Genomic DNA, 16,097 nt, shown 5'->3' on the forward strand with positions numbered 1-16,097 from the left:
CAATGGGATTTTCTGGATTTTTTTCTTCTCATTTTGCTGTCATAGTTGAAGTGTACCTATGAATGAAATTACAGGCTCTCTCATATTTTTATGTGGGAGAACTTGCACAATGGTGGCTGACTAAATAACTTTTTTGCCCCACTATGTATATTAATAAAAGAGGATGTGGCTGGGTCGATGTCAGAGACATTGTGTGAGCGAAACGATGGTTGTTGGCTCTTGAGAGATTTTGTTGGTGACGGTGTCAATCCCAGAGTAGGCTACCTGCCATCCTGTGAGGCAGGGTTGGCACAGCAGGTGCGCGCAGGGCTGGATGCGTGGTGTCCCTGTGTCTCTCTCTGTACAGATCTTACACAGCTGATAAGGTACTACCCATCTCACAGTACATCTCATACTCGTCCTCGTGTGACTTTGACCCTGCTTCTCTGTGCTGTTCACACGGACTGGTGAGGTCTGGGTTCAACACGTCCGTACAGGGTCTCCGCTCAAGGAGTAAAGATAGCTGCAGACAAACACAACACAGAATTACACACACATTATGTAAAACGATTACAGGCTTATGCTAATGTTGTGTGTTAGTGTTGGTCAGCTGTTTGTTCACCTGCACCCGCCCACAATTTTTAATAACCCATCAGCGCTTACATTTGGTGTATCATTTTACTGCAAGAAATGCTTAGTTCTGCAGGAGTCAATATTAAGGCTATGTGAGAGGCCATATACCTACTGTTAGTGTCCAGATTTTGGTTTCCATTTAACCCATCTGAACTGTAGGCTACAGTTCCTTTGACTTGACATGGGGCTATTTGGAGTTCCCGTCTTGTGACTGTCGGACTAATATAGCACCTCACAGTCATCACACATAAATCACATAACCGATACTGCTTTCATCCTCTTTTACCACTTCACCAAATCTTTCCCAAACATTACTCCCTTCTCTTTATTTTCAACTCTGCATTTCCCAGCTTTTCTCTTATTGAATTAAACTCTGACATTGTCCTTTTTACCTCCTTGTATCGAAGTTCACTTTTTCTGCCAATCCCAAAAGCATTTGGCAATTGGCGTGTAGACTATTTAGCGTTCGTACAGTTAGGTCCAGAAGCTTAGGCTTATGCTCTAAAGCCATTGCCGGAAGGCCTAATATAATTCAATTGAAACCTCAGTGTTTGTCGATTTTTTAAGGTATTGTTTTCTCTGTATTCAACCCGCCCGCCACCCAGCCACCCTTCATCCACACAATATTTAATGACCCTAAACCCACCTCACGGATATAACCGCGGGTACCTTTTTTTATGTGTCAACCCGCGCATCACTAGTGTGTGTGTCAGTGGAGGCTGCTGAGGGGAGAACGGCTCATAATAATGACCAGAATGGCGCAAATGGAATGGCATCAAACACATGGAAACCATGTCTTTGATGAATATGATACCATTCCACTGATTCCACTCCAGTCATTACCACGAGCCTGTCCTCCTCAATTAACGTTCCACCAACCTCCTGCGGTGTGTCCATGAGCGTGTTTACTTACCAGCCCTCCCTGAAGCCCTGGATGAGGGCCTGGTAGAGAGGTGTATTCTGGGGGATCGTCTGTACGATCCCGCCATCACCTGTCACATGACCAATGGCCCACTGGCCCATCTGAGTGCAGCTCAGACGGAAGATATAGCTGGACAGAGATACAGAGTTCACATGGAAACGTCTTTACTGGAGTTCATACAGATTTGACCATGAAATACAGGTAACTGCCAAAATAAAGGAAACACCAACATAAAGTGTCTTAATAGGGCGTTGGGCCACCACGAGCCAGAACAGCTTCAATGCATCCTTGGAATAGATTTTACAAGTGTCTGGTAATCTATTGGAAGGATGCGACACCATTCTTCCACGAGATATTCAATAATTTGGTGTTTTGTTGATGGTGGTTGAAAACGGTGCCTCAGGCGCAGCTCCAGAATCTCCCATAAGCGTTCAATTAGGTTGAGATCTGGTGACTGAGATGGCCATAGCATATGGTTTACATTGTTTCCATGCTCATCAAACCATTCAGTGACCTCTCATGCCCTGTGGGTGTCATCTTATAGGGGTATAGCCATAGTAGCCAAAATAATGGGCAAAATAATGGCCTGCCCAGCATTTTTGTACATGATCCTAAGCATAATGGGATGTTAATTTCTTAATTAACTCAGGAACCACACCTGTGTGGAAGCACCTTCTTTCACTATACTTTGTACCCCTCATTTCCTCAAGTTTTTCCATTATTTGGGCAGTTACCTCTATGTATCTAGGTATTATTCTTTACTATTACTATAATTATTATGTCAGCATTAAAAGTAATTATTGCAGATATTGTTGTAGGTTGTGGTAAAGGTACACCTCCTCTCTTTTCTCCTGAGCCCCTCCTATCCCCCTGTTCCTTCCCTTCATCTACTCTCTCGCCACACCCCAACCCATCCACCCCCAAACAATCTCTCCTGTCCTCACCTCCCGGGCCGGTGCAGGTAGTTTTGGAGGCGGGCTTTGACCTGGTCGTAGGTGAGGAAGGCCATGTAGCCAGGATGGGTCACTGCCAACTGGTTCCAGTTCCTCAGAAGAGACGTCCATGGCTGACAGGAGAGGGGAGGACATATTTACTATCAGTTGAAATACAGTATGTGTTATTTCTTTCCACTTTGGAATGTTTTGGCTATCTTTAGACAGTGGGAGAGAAAGAATTAGATAGACATCTTGGAAAGTGGCAGAAGGCATATTCACTGAACATTATGTGAGGTGTCTAATTAACCAGGATGTATGGCTACATAGAACAGGGCTAAGATATATGGATCACATGTACCTGGAATAGCCTGGTGAAGATGTCAAACTCAAACACTGAGATGTGGTCGTTACAGGTGAGATCTACAGTTGACTTTAGAGCCATGGACTCCATCCCCTCTTCAAAGCCATGGACCCTACGGAGATGCTGCTTAAAACTGCTCCACTGCACAATACACCTAGGAGAGCGAACGAGAGGAGGGGAGGAGAGGGAGAGAGGGGTGGGAGATAAAGGAAAAAGGAAAGTGAGAGAGAGAAAGAGAGTGAAAGTGAGAGGAATAAAAACGTGCCAAAAGAAGATCAAAAATCACAAGTGGAAGAACAGAATATTTTTCACAAGACTAGAAAAAGACTGCGCCTGCACTACCGGTTAAAAGTTTTAGAACACCTACTCATTCAAGGGTTTTCCTTTATTTTTTACTATTTTCTACATTGGAATCATGTAGTAACCAAAAAAGTGTCAAACAAATCAAAATATATTTTATATTTGAGATTCTTCAAATATCCACAATTTGCCTTGATGACAGCTTTGCACACACTTGGCATTCTCTCTACCGGCTTCATGAGGTAGTCACCTGGAATGCATTTCAATTAACAGGAGAGCCTTCTTAAAAGTTAATTAGAGGAATTTCTTTCCTTCTTAATGCATTTCAACCAATAATTTGTGTTGTGACATGTTAGGGGTGGCATATATAAGATAGCCATATTTGGTAAAAGACCAAGTCCATATTATGGCAAGAACAGCTCAAATAAGCAAAGAGAAATGACAGCCCATCATTACTTCAAGACATGAAGGTCAGTCATAGGAATGGATGACCCAGAGTTACCTCTGCTGCAGAGGATAAGTTCATTCGAGTTACCAGCCTCAGAAATTGCAGCCCAAATAAATGCTTCACTGAGTTCAAGTATGTCATAGCTGAATCAGAATTCGTTAGGTAACATAGATAAATAAGATGTTTTATTTACTTTATACTTGTCATTAGAATGTCTTCTTTTGGACTATACTGTTGGCAGTTGCATTTTCCTTTCTTCTCTAGGGAAAAGTCACCTGGGGCCCAGAGAGGGGAGAGGTCAGGCTTGTCTTTTACATGTCTGGTAATAGGCAGAATATCAGAAAGGGAGAAGTCAGGTTTGAACATTGTCTTCATAATGAATATATCTGTGAAACTATGTGAAGGGCTCCACTATGTCTGTACTCCAGTCACTCCCTCCTTTTCCCATTGGGGGGAGGAGTATGGCAGTGTCTGGAACCATTATATTACCCCTCTGATGTTGCATGAATCTTGACCTAGTATATGACCTAGAGGCTCACTCCCCTCCGTGAGCTTGTCCAGGAGGGAAGGTATTTGAGATGGGAGTATCTAGAATTGACAATTGATATATGCCATTGGATGAGGTAATGTTTTGGTACTAGGAAGTACCAAGAATGAGAAGTAGAACCTCGTCTAAGAGACCAAACTGAATGATAATTTATAGCTAATGCTATCTGGCTATGGGATACTCCTCTTTCAAGTAAAAGGCCATTTGTGAAGTTTCTAAGATCTGTGGTTCGTCATGTGAGTTGAGAGGGGTGTATCTTGGCTATAAAAGATAATAAGTATTCTTTTGTAAGCACTCTCAGAGAATTAATTTATAGACACTGAATTGATCTGAGAGTCAAAGGGCTATGGTGAAGCTCATATAATTAAAGATGGCCTTTAAAATATAACTCTGACTTGTGTGTGGTTTGTAAACTCTCCTCATTTAGTAATACAGGAAATTACCACGACAAGTAACAGACACATCTCAACATCAACTGTTCAGTGGAGACTGTGTGAATCAGGTCTTCATGGTCAAATTGCTGCAAAGAAACCATTACTAAAGGAAGAAGAGACTTGCTTGGAGATTTTTGGTTCCAACCTGCCGTGTCTTTGTGAGACGCGGTGGGGTGAACGGATGATCTTCACATGTGCATTTCCCACTGTAAAGCATGGAGGAGGAGATGTGATGGTGTGGGGGTGCTTTGCTGGTGACACTGTCTGTGATTTATTTAGAACTCAAGGCACACTTAACCAGCATGGCTACCACAGCATTCTGCAGCGATTGCCATCCCATCTGGTTTTGGCTTAGTGGGACTATCATTTGTTTTTCAACAGGACAATGACCCAACACACCTCCAGGCTGTGTAAGGGCTATTTGACCAAGAAGGAGAGTGATGGAGTGCTGCATCAGATGACCTGACCTCCACAATCCTCAACCAAATTGAGATGGTTTGGAATGAGTCGGACTGCAGAGTGAAGGAAAAGCAGCCAACAAGTGCTCCGCATATGTGGGAACTCCTTCAAGACTGTTGGAAAGCATTCCAGGTGAAGCTGGTTGAAAGAATGTCAAAGCTGTCATCAACCCAAAGGTTGTCATTTGAAGAATCTCAAATATAAAATATATTTCGATTTTTTGGGGGTTTCTACATGATTCCATGTGTTATTTTATAGTTTTGATTTCTTCACTATTATTCTACAATGTAGAAAATAGAAAAAATAAAGAAAAACCCTTGAATGAGTAAGTGTTCTAAAACTTTATACCGGTAGTGTATATACAAATAGACTGTTCCTATTTGTGGAATGTTCTGTCAAGTCCACGTCCCTTATTCAATTCTAGTTCCACTGTTACCCCACCCAACACTCACTTGTTTCCAAATGCTCGCCTCCAGAACTCTCCGGCCTCTGTCTTAGTCAGCCTGTAGGTGTGGCCTTGAAAGCGCCCCTCGGGAAACATGGCCCTCAGCTCCCAGAGCATGTGACTGAAGAGCAGGGACAGCTTGGTCAAGTTTCTCCTGTGAATAACAGAAAATAACATGAAGCTATTCTGAGCTTTTTACAATGTATCAACTAGGGTGATAAGGGTAGGCATTCTGGTCCATAGCTTGAAACGCAACAGTGGCAGCTAGAATGAAAGTAAACTTTAGATCTCAAAGATATAATGGGTATTGTACCCTCTAACAAGCAATAATATATCCCTCTCTTTCTCTTTCTCTCTCTCTCAATTCAATTCAATTTATGGGGCTTTATTGGCATAGGAAACATATGTTTACATTGCCAAAGCAAGTGAAATAGATCATAAACAGATAATAAAAATGAACAGTAAACATTATTCACAAAAGTTCCAAAAGGATAAAGACATGTAAAATGTTATATTATGTCTATATACAGTATTGTAATGATGTGCAAATAGTTAAAGTACAAAAGGGAAAATAAATATACATAAATGTAGGTTTTATTTACAATGGTGTTTGTTCTTCACTGGTTGCCCTTTTCTTGTAGCAACAGGTCACATATCTTGCCGCTGTGATTGCACACTGTGGTATTTCACCCAATAGATATGGGAGTTTTTATCAAAATTGGATTTGCTTTCGATTTCTTCGTGGGTCTGTGTAATTTTAGGGGAATATGTTTCTCTAATATGTCATACATTGGGCAGGAGGTTAGGAAGTGCAGCTCAGTTTCCACCTCCTTTTGTGGGCAGTGTGCACATAGACTGTCTTCTCTTGAGAGCCACGTCTGCCGTCGGTGGCCTTTCTCAATAGCAAGGTTATGCTCACTGAGTCTACATTGTCAAAGATTTCCTTAATTCTGGGTCAGTCACAGTGGTCAGATATTCTGCCACGGTGTACTCTCTGTTTAGGGCCAAAAAGCAATATAGTTCACTTAGTTTTTTTGTAAATTCTTTCCAATGTGTCAAGTAATTCTCTTTTTGTTTTCTCATGATTTGGTTGCGTCTAATTGTGTTGCTGTCCTTGGGCTCTGTGGCATCTGTTTGTGTTTGTGAACAGAGCCTGCTTAGGGGGCTCTTCTCCAGGTTCATTTCTCTGTATGTGATGGCTTTGTTATGGAAGGTTTGGGAATCACTTCCTTTAGGTGGTTGTAGAATTGAACGTCTCTTTTCTGGATTTTGATAATTAGCGGGTATCGGCCTAATTCTGCTCTGCATGAATTATTTGGTGTTTTACGTTGTACACTGAGGATATTTTTGCTGAACTCCGCATGCAGTCTCAATTTGGTGTTTGTCCCATTTTGTGAATTCTTGGAGGGTGAGCGGACCCCAGACCTCACAAACATAAAGGGCAATGGGTTCTATAACCGATTCAAGTATTTTTAGACAGATCCTAATTGGTATGTCAAATTTTATGTTCCCTTTGATGGCATAGAATGCCCTTCTTGACTCATCTCTCAGATCGTTCACAGCTTTGTGGAAGTTACCTGTGGCGCTGATGTTTAGGCTGAGGTATGTATAGTTTTTTGTGTGCTGCAGGGCAACGGTGTCCAGATGGAATTTGTATTTGTGGTCCTGACAACTGGATCTTTTTTAGAACACCATTACTTTTGTCTTACTGAGATTTACTGTCAGGGCCCAGGTCTGACAGAATCTGTGCAGAAGATCTAGATGCTGCTGTAGGCCCTCCTTGGTTGGGGACAGAAGCACCAGATCATCAGCAAACAGTAGACATTTGACTTCAGATTCTAGTAGGGTGAGGCCGGTGGCTGCAGACTGTTCTTGTGCCCTCGCCAATTCGTTGATATATATATTGAAGAGGGTGGGACTTAAGATGTAACCCTGTCTCACCCCCCGACCCTGTGGAAAGAAATGTGTGTTTTTTTGCCAATTTTAACTGCACACTTGTTGTTTGTGGATATGGATTTATAATGTGTATATTCCCCCAACACCACTTTCCATCAATTTGTATAGCAGACCCTCATGCCAAGATTCGAGGTTATAATCTTTTTTGAAATTAACAAAACATGAGAAGACTTCGCATTGTTTTGGTTTGTTTGTTTGTTTGTCAGTTTAGGGTGTGCAGGGTAACTACGTGGTTCTGTCGTACGGTAATTTGGTAAAAGCCAATTTGACAGTTGCTCAGTATATTGTTTTTGCTGGGAAAATATACGAGTCTGCTGTTTAACTGATAATGCAGGGGATTTTTTCCCAAGGTTGCTGTTGACGCATATTCCCATGGTAGTTATTTGGTCAAATTTGTCTCCATTTTGTTGTTGGATTAGGGGTGATCAGTCTTGGTTCCAAATATGAGGAAGATGCCAGAGCTGAGGATGATGTTAAAGATTAAGTTTAAGTATAGCCAATTGGAATTTGTGGTCTGTATATGTTATCATTTAGCGATACCATAAACCCACAGGCCTTTTCGGATTGAGGGTTTTGTATTTTGTCCTGGCAGTCATTCAATGTAATTGGAGCCTCCAGTGGGTTTCATGTAGTCAATAATAGTTGGTACTAAGATTTGTATTTGATCATGTTATATATTTTTGCAGTTTGTTCTTTGTTATAGAGCCAAAAAGATTGGAGAAGTGGTTTATCCATACATCTCCATTTTGGATAGATAACTAGTCGTATTGTTGTTTGTTTAGTTTTCAATTTTCCCAGAAGTGTTTAGATTCTATGGATTTCTTCAATTACATTGAGCTGATTTCTCTCTCTCTCTCTCTCTCTCTCTCTTCTCTCTCTCTCTCTCTTCTCTCTCTCTCTCTCTCTCCTCCTCTCTCTTCTCTCTCTCTCTCTCTTCTCTCTTCTCTCTCTCTCTCTCTCTCTCTCTTCTCTCTCTCTCTCTCTCTCTCTCTCTCTCACTCACCTCCACTCACTCATCACTCACTCACTCACTCACTCACTCACTCACTCCACTCACTCACTCACTCACTCACTCACTCACTCACTCACTCACTCACTCTCACTCACTCACTCACTCTCACACACAAACAGGATGTCACAGTCTTGCTCTTCCTGTTCTTGTTGTGCCGCAGAAACAGAATTTTCCGTTAGCAACTTGACCAACCAACAAGACACTCAAAAGTTACTGAGTGGTTCTTCCCTTGAGTGTGTGTCTATTATCAGCCTGCCAGGGACAGTAACGATCTGGCCATAAACCTCTTACTGTGTGTTCCAATCACTGTATCAACCATTCTCTTATCTCTCTGGCTGTACGGGCAGTTGAGAGCAGGACTGAAGTTTCCATCCTAAACTAACCTGGTTGACCATGTTCATTTCTTACTTTCCACCACACTCATTCACTGCATCCTGTCTACAGTTGAGCTCAATGGTGTGTGTAAAGCATAGCAACTTCTTATTGGAAAGAAAGAGCTCACATGGCATTGKTACTGTACCTACAGTACGTGTGACAGTACTATATGCCTGCCTCTATCTGCAGACCAACAAGGCGACAGTGCATGTGGCACAGTTACCGGTTTTTGCAATAGACTGTTATCACTAATGTAATATACAATATCTACCTGGTAGCTGTTACTTATTGTTGCAACAACCATGGTTAATTGCAATTGCACCTGCAGGGACTTGCCACTGCTTGTCAAAGCCAAAGCAACACTACATTGACTCAATGGCAATTTCCCTGCCATTGAATTTAGCTTTATAGCAAACTACTGCATTTTACCCAGGCATGGGCGGTGTGTAAAAACGTATAAGAACAGAGAAACATCTATATTTGTTTGTGTGTTGCTTTCCATGAACAGAGAAGGGTTTGAAGGAGAGTGTGGGCGAGTAGGAGGTTTGAATGGTTATTTCATTGTATGTGGGTGTTATTAATATATACTAACAATAATCTGCCTCAGTTGTTTATTTAATAAACTTTTGTTATGACATGGCATAATGCAAATTAATGTTATTTCATGATACACACATTCTGTATATTCAGAGAGCAAAATATGGACGACAAGGAGCAAAGGGAATAACAGTTATGTTAAGACTTGCCAGTCCTGCTGTACTGCATTGCACTGAACATGCATCCTTAGCCAAGCCCTGTTCTTCTTACCATTCATAGCTTTTTCTTGATTTCACAGATAATACAGACTTTTTTGTATTATTGTAATAATATTATGTGTTTAGCGTTAGTCTGGAAGTTTACATACACTTAGGTTGGAGTCATTAAAACTCGTTTTTCAACCACTCCACAAATTTCTTGTTAACAAACTATAATGTTGGTAAGTCGGTTAGAAAATCTACTTTGTGCATGACACAAGTAATTTTTCCAACAATTGTTTACAGACAGATTATTTCACTTATAATTCACTATCACAATTCCAGTGGGTCAGAAGGTTACATACACTAAGTTGACTGTGCCTTTAAACAGCTTGGAAAATTCCAGAAAATGATGTCATGCCTTTAGAAGCTTCTGATAGGCTTATTGACATCATTTGAGTCAATTGGAGGTGTACTTGTGGATGTATTTCAAGGCCTACCTTCAAACTCAGTGCCTCTTTGCTTGACATCATGGGAAAATCAAAAGAAATCAGGTCTGGTTCATCCTTGGGAGCAATTTCCAAACGCCTGAAGGTACCACGTTCATCTGTACAAACAATAGTACGCAAGTATAAACACCATGGGACGACGCAGCCGTCATACCGCTCAGGAAGGACACGCATTCTGTCTCCTAGAGATGAACGTACTTTGGTGCGAAAAGTGCAAATCAATCCCAGAACAACAGCAAAAGACCTTGTGAAGATGCTGGAGGAAATAAGTACAAAAGTATCTATATCCACAGTAAAACGAGTCCTATATCGACATAACCTGAAAGGCCGCTCAGCACTGCTTCAAAACCGCCATAAAAAATCCAGACTACGGTTTGCAACTGCACATGGGGACAAAGATTGTACTTTTTGGAGAAATATCCTCTGGTCTGATGAAACAAAAATAGAACTGTTTGGCCATAATGACCATTGTTATGTTTGGAGGAAAAAGGGGGAGGCTTGCAAGCCGAAGAACACCATCCCAACCATGAAGCACGGGGGTGGCAGCATCATGTTGTGGGGGTGCTTTGCTGCAGGAGGGACTGGTGCACTTCACAAAATAGATGGCACCATGAGCATGGAAAATTATGTGGATATATTGAAGCAACATCTCAAGACATCAGTCAGGAAGTTAAAACTTGGTCACAAATGGGTCTTCCAAATGGACAAGGACCCCAAGCATACTTCCAAAGTTGTGGCAAAATGGCTTAAGGACAACAAAGTAAAGGTATTGGAGTGGCCATAACAAAGCCCTGACCTCAATCCTACAGAAAATTTGTGGGCAGAACTGAAAAAGTGTGTGCGAGCAAGGAGGCCTACAAACCTGACTCAGTTACACCAGCTCTGTCAGGAGGAATGGGCCAACATTCACCCAACTTATTGTGGGAAGCTTGTGGAAGGCTACCCAAAACATTTGACCCAAGTTAAACAATTTGAAGGCAATGCTACCAAATACTAATTGAGTGTATGTAAACTTTTGACCCACTGGGAATGTGATGAAAGGAAAAAAAGCTTAAATAAATCATTCTTTCTACTATTATTCTGACATTTCACCTTCTTAAATTAAAGTGCTGATCCTAACTGACCTAAAACAGGGAATTTCTACTAGGACTAAATGTCAGGAATTGTGAAAAACTGAGTTTAAATGTATTTGGCTAAGGTATACGTAAACTTCTGACTTCAACTGTATAATTGAGAAATATTTGTTTAATTTTGTACTTTGAGTAATTAACAAATGTAAGAAACAATATTAAAACATTTACAAATTTATAAAGAACATACAATATTTACATCATTTTGTTCATGATTGTCTTTAAAACACCACCCTGAAACGTCTCAGTGAACCACATTGCCTTTCTCCATGGCCCGTATATCCCAGAGAGTTGTTGCGATCACCCAGTTTCACCCAGTTACTATTAGCATGAGAAAGCCTCAGGTCCACTCCATTGTCTCTCTGAGACATTAGTAGTCTCAACGGAACAGAGGTTTGGTTCCAAACACTGAGTCACTCAGATACATTTCTTCCCAAAACACCCGCCTTAAAAACTGCACAACTACTGCACAACTACTAAATAACTAAATGTAGCTGCAGTAGCGCGAACCTAAATGCCATATTGATTCTGTGTTTATGTTTAAAGACAGCCGACTTGAGGGAACTGGGAATGTTGATTTTTGTCTCGCTGGTACTATAACTGGATAATAATGGGTGCTCAGMTCTATTTGTGTCATTGTGGTTCTGCTCTGTCTCTGGCTGTGCTCCAAAATTCACTTACTGTACATATCAAGTCTAATGCCAACCAAGGCCTTTATGAATTTGCCAATCTAATACCATGCATTTTAATTTTCCTAGTTGGCTTTAGTTACTTGAGAATTGATTTGAATATTGGCCATTGAGAATATTGGCTGAAAGTCTGTGTCATGGTGCTGGTGGAGTCAGATATCTCGGACACGTGCACTACCCTTGACCCCACAGCTGATTTATTTGTCTTAGTAAAGGTCAGACCTTTTTCGGGTGAAAGGGTCAACATATTAAAATGTACTCTAAATCAATGGTATCCTCAGGGTTCAATTTCTGGTATGGTATAATAGTCTTGTAGCCTACAGATGCATAATGTTTTTTGAGTGGTAATTGTTTCACTTTCATGGATATAAAAAGTATTCATGTTTATTCATGCTAGATTAAAAGTGAAAGAGGAGAGCAAAAACCATGTCAACAATGTGCAGTGTTGGGGACTAGTGAACTCCATGTAGCTCAACTAGTAATTCAACTACATTTAGCAGTAGCTTGGTGGTAGTTGAGCTCAATTCAAATATTGGTAGTGTTTTTAGTAGTGAATTACTTTGTTGTAATGTTGTGATGTAGCTAACTATTGGGACTAGACACTTTTTATTTGGAAAAGGAAAATGATGTAAAGGTGTAGTAGACAATCATTTCCTTCCTTTTCGGCATCAGACCTGCCTAGTTCTCACTTGAAACATAGTTTTGTGTTTAATAGGCTTAATTACACATTCTGTTAACATATCACCCCAAAGTGATCTGTTCTTGCAATTTGTAGTCTATGACATTTAAGAATTAGATATTAGAATTTGGATGTAGTGAACTACACTGAGTGTACAAAACATTTAGCTCTGAACAGGTGAATCCAGGTGAAAGCTATGATCCCTTATTGATGTCACCTGTTAAATCCACTTCAATCAGTGTAGATGAAGGGGAAGAGACAGATTAAAGATGGATTTTTAAGTCTTGAGACAATTGAGACATGGATTGTGTATGTGTGCCATTCAGCGGGTGAATGGGCAAGACAAAATATGTAAGTGCTTTTGAACGGGGTATGGTAGTAGGTGTCAGGTGCACCGGTTTGAGTGTGCCAAGAACTGCAACGCTGCTGAGTTTTTCACGCTCAACAATTTCCCGTGTGTATCAAAAATGGTCCACCACCCAAAGGACACCCAGCCAACTTGTCACAACTGTGGGAAGCATTGGAGTCAATATGCGCCAGCATCCCTGTGGAACGCWTTCAACACCCTGTAGAGTCCATGCCCCAAAGAATTGAGGCTGTCTGAGGAACACCTTTATTCAATATTAGGAAAGTGTTAGGAAGGTGTTCCTAATGTTTTGTACACTGTGTCTATATTGGGAAATATTTCATAGTTTAGAATTGCTAGACAAAGTTCTCTGTATGGACTAAAAGTCCTGTTTTGTCCTGACACAGTATGAGCATCTGACATTGCCAAAAGAGCTTGGCAGGCTTTATGTAAAATTATTGTGGAGTGTGTTTAATATTTTTATTTGGGGTTACAGACTATCCTATATAGTCATTTACTTGTGATTATCACTGACAAATCTAATAAACAATTAGAAAATGGGTTCTCAGGCTTGGCAAGAGGTCTGTGCTAGATAACAAAACGACCCTATCTGGTAGTCACATCGTGGCGAGCATCTGTCTCAGCCTGGACTGAAATCTCCCCCTGGCTCCTCACATGGCACGAACGTATAGAGCCTGTCTGCTAGACTATGCACTACAGACAGGATATCACTGTAAGCTTGGGCCAGCATCCCTGTGGAACGCTTTCAACCCCTTGTAGTCCATTACCCGACGAATTGAGGCTGTTCTGAGGGCAAAAGGCGGTGCAAGTTAATATTTGGAAGGTATTCCTAATGTTTTATACATTCTGTAGTAAACTATATTCTCTTAACGGTAGCTTAAGTGTGTGTAGCTTAATTTCTTCCAGTGTAAAGTAATTGGTAGCTTGGTAAACTATATTTTTAGAGTAGCTTCCCCAACACTGACAATGCGTATGATAATTGGATTAAGCGCCAAATCCTAACTGGAGACACATGRAGGTAAATTTCTGAGCCGTTTGAGTTTTTACAAAGATATTGTTTACGACCCCATATATCAAGTTATGCTCCAGCCCTTGTTGTTCTCTCTCACCTGTAGCTGGACATCTCCTCGAACATCTTATCGCGCCCCTCTTTAAACAGCAGCACGGCCCGGTTAGTCTTATCTAGCAGGTGTCTTGCATGGATCCTCAGGTACTCCCCCTCATCGCCCCGGGGGGCCTGCACCCCAGCTGCAGGCCCCCTGTACGGCTCCCACACCTGGGTGAGCAGCGTGGCTGTCTCTGAGACCACCTCGGGGAGGTATGGGGGGCTGTTCCTCAGGCCCAGCCTGGGGTTGGTACATAGCCGATGCAGCTTCTCCAACCTCTTCAGGGCCTTGTCCACCTGCCGCCGGTCAGAGGCACTGGGCGGCTGGGAGGTGGATTTCAGGCTCCGGTCAGATCCTAGCCCGTTCCCTCCCGTGGCCATTGTCCTGAGGAGGGATTCCTGGTTGTGGTGTGTTAGTCCGAGGGGGATCTGTTCAGTGCAGCCTGACGGTTTCTGTCTGGCAGCCCTATCTYTGACAGTTGAATGAGGGAGTGYTCTAGATGTCTGTCATGTCTGGCATGGACGGCTTAGTAAATGTTGTCATTGTATCTTTATGGTTGACAGCTTGAGTTGAAAAGAGCACACTTTATCCAATATATCTTCACCAGTGTTCCTCAGTATCCAAAGAATAATCCAATGAAATCAGGTWATCCAGATAGGGGCAGAGCGCCAGAATATACCATAGTCCAACAGGAATGGAGACAACTGCTGTGGTTTAGAAAGAATGGAGGTGAAATGTCTTGTCCAGAAAAGTGCAAACAAATAATCTCTCAAAACTGTTTACAAACAATCTTTAAAAAAATGGTGGTTTTTCAAGCCTGCATTCATAAAGTCCTCAATTCATAAATCATCAATTTCTTTGGTCAGTTCTCCAGAAGTAGCCAATATTTTTTAAACAGTCTGTTTCCCGTTCAGTTTGTAAAGAGAAAGTGTAAAGAGAAAACCCTGAAAGAGAGAGAGCAAGGGAGGGCAGAACAAGACAGACAAATAACCACTCACCCTTCCTAAACAATCTCAACCCCTCTCCTCCCCTGTTCTCTCCTCCCCTTCTTACTCAACATTTTACGCTCTTGTGCCCAGGCACTATCTCTCCCCCCGTGTGGCGTAACTCTCTCTGATTTCATCTACAACATACAAATGGTGTCTCAGATATAGACCCCAGGTTCTCTTTGCAGCACAACGGAAACTTTTTTATGTCTCAGTCTGACTCTGGCTGGCCCCTCTCTCTCTCTTTGTTTTGTGTCACTTTCTCATGCTCTCTCTCTCTCTCTCGCTCTCTCTCACTCACTCTCTTTGATGTTCTTCCGGGTTTGCAGCCAGACAAACAGGTTTGTAGTCTTTGTGTGTGAAGGTGGAGTGAGGCTGAGATAGGTTTGGGCTTAGAGGTAACCGATTAGTAAGAAAGGAGGGGGGAAGAGGAAACAGGGAATACCCACAAGGAGAGTGTGTCGTGTAGAGAGTAGTAACAAAGAGAGAGTAGAGAGAAGAGAAAAAGAGGGAATAGAAAGAGAGAGGGAGAGTAGTGGAAACGTATAGTGATTAGATGTCACAAAGATGAAGAGCACTGTGCTACAGGATGTATGTGAAGTCATTGCACTGCAGGTCAAGGCCCAGTGATGTTTAATGTTTAAAGCAGCCCTCAACTGCTGTCTTCCCTTTGTGAGACTGTGGGACCAAGCAGAATTGAACTGTTAGCACCATATTCTTCTCTGTTGTGACATTTGTAAAGGGAAACTATATAGAGAGAACGGTAAATGCCATCCCAATGGGATAAGGTTGGAGGTGTCTAAAAACCGCCACAGACTCATGAATGCATATTTTCTATTCATTTTTGGTTGACAGGACAAAAAACACAAATCAACAGACATTATACAAATAAACACTGTCAAGTGTTGTGGTCCATATTTTAATATTGTCTTATTTTGCACATTGTCGAGACAATTACAGTTCAAGTTGAGCTCATGAATAAGTTCAATAAGTTCACAGTCCCCAAATCCAGAACAAATTCAAGAAAGCATACAGTATTATATAGAGCCATTACTGCATGGAAGTCCGTTCCGTTCCATCTCATATTGCTC

General features: G+C 41.6%; 1 protein-coding gene across 1 annotated transcript; it reads right to left on the minus strand.

Annotated features, from left to right (window-relative positions):
- Nucleotides 1–498: 498 nt before the first annotated feature.
- Nucleotides 499–15,390, minus strand: LOC112067961 (E3 ubiquitin-protein ligase CBL). Its single transcript, XM_024134903.2, has 5 exons — nt 14,024–15,390; nt 5,471–5,617; nt 2,828–2,984; nt 2,479–2,600; nt 499–1,663 (listed from the first exon to the last, which is right to left on the minus strand). Exons 1-5 carry the CDS (start codon nt 14,398–14,400, stop codon nt 1,522–1,524), a joined length of 945 nt encoding a protein of 314 aa, XP_023990671.1. The 5' UTR covers nt 14,401–15,390; the 3' UTR covers nt 499–1,521.
- Between the last annotated feature and the right edge of the window lie 707 nt (nt 15,391–16,097).

Source organism: Salvelinus sp. IW2-2015, linkage group LG35 (genome assembly GCF_002910315.2).
Source record: "Salvelinus sp. IW2-2015 linkage group LG35, ASM291031v2, whole genome shotgun sequence".
Taxonomy (NCBI): domain Eukaryota; kingdom Metazoa; phylum Chordata; class Actinopteri; order Salmoniformes; family Salmonidae; genus Salvelinus; species Salvelinus sp. IW2-2015.

What these genes read in the sequence shown, in the direction of transcription:
- LOC112067961 (XM_024134903.2), bottom strand. Translation starts at nt 14,400, where the DNA reads ATGGCCACGGGAGGGAACGGGCTAGGATCTGACCGGAGCCTGAAATCC. An exon ending in TCTTCACCAGGCTATTCCAG is followed by an intron (nt 2,601 to 2,827) that starts GTACATGTGATC and finishes CTCTCCTGTCAG; the next exon opens with CCATGGACGTCTCTTCTGAG. An exon ending in TACCTGCACCGGCCCGGGAG is followed by an intron (nt 1,664 to 2,478) that starts GTGAGGACAGGA and finishes ATCTCTGTCCAG; the next exon opens with CTATATCTTCCGTCTGAGCT.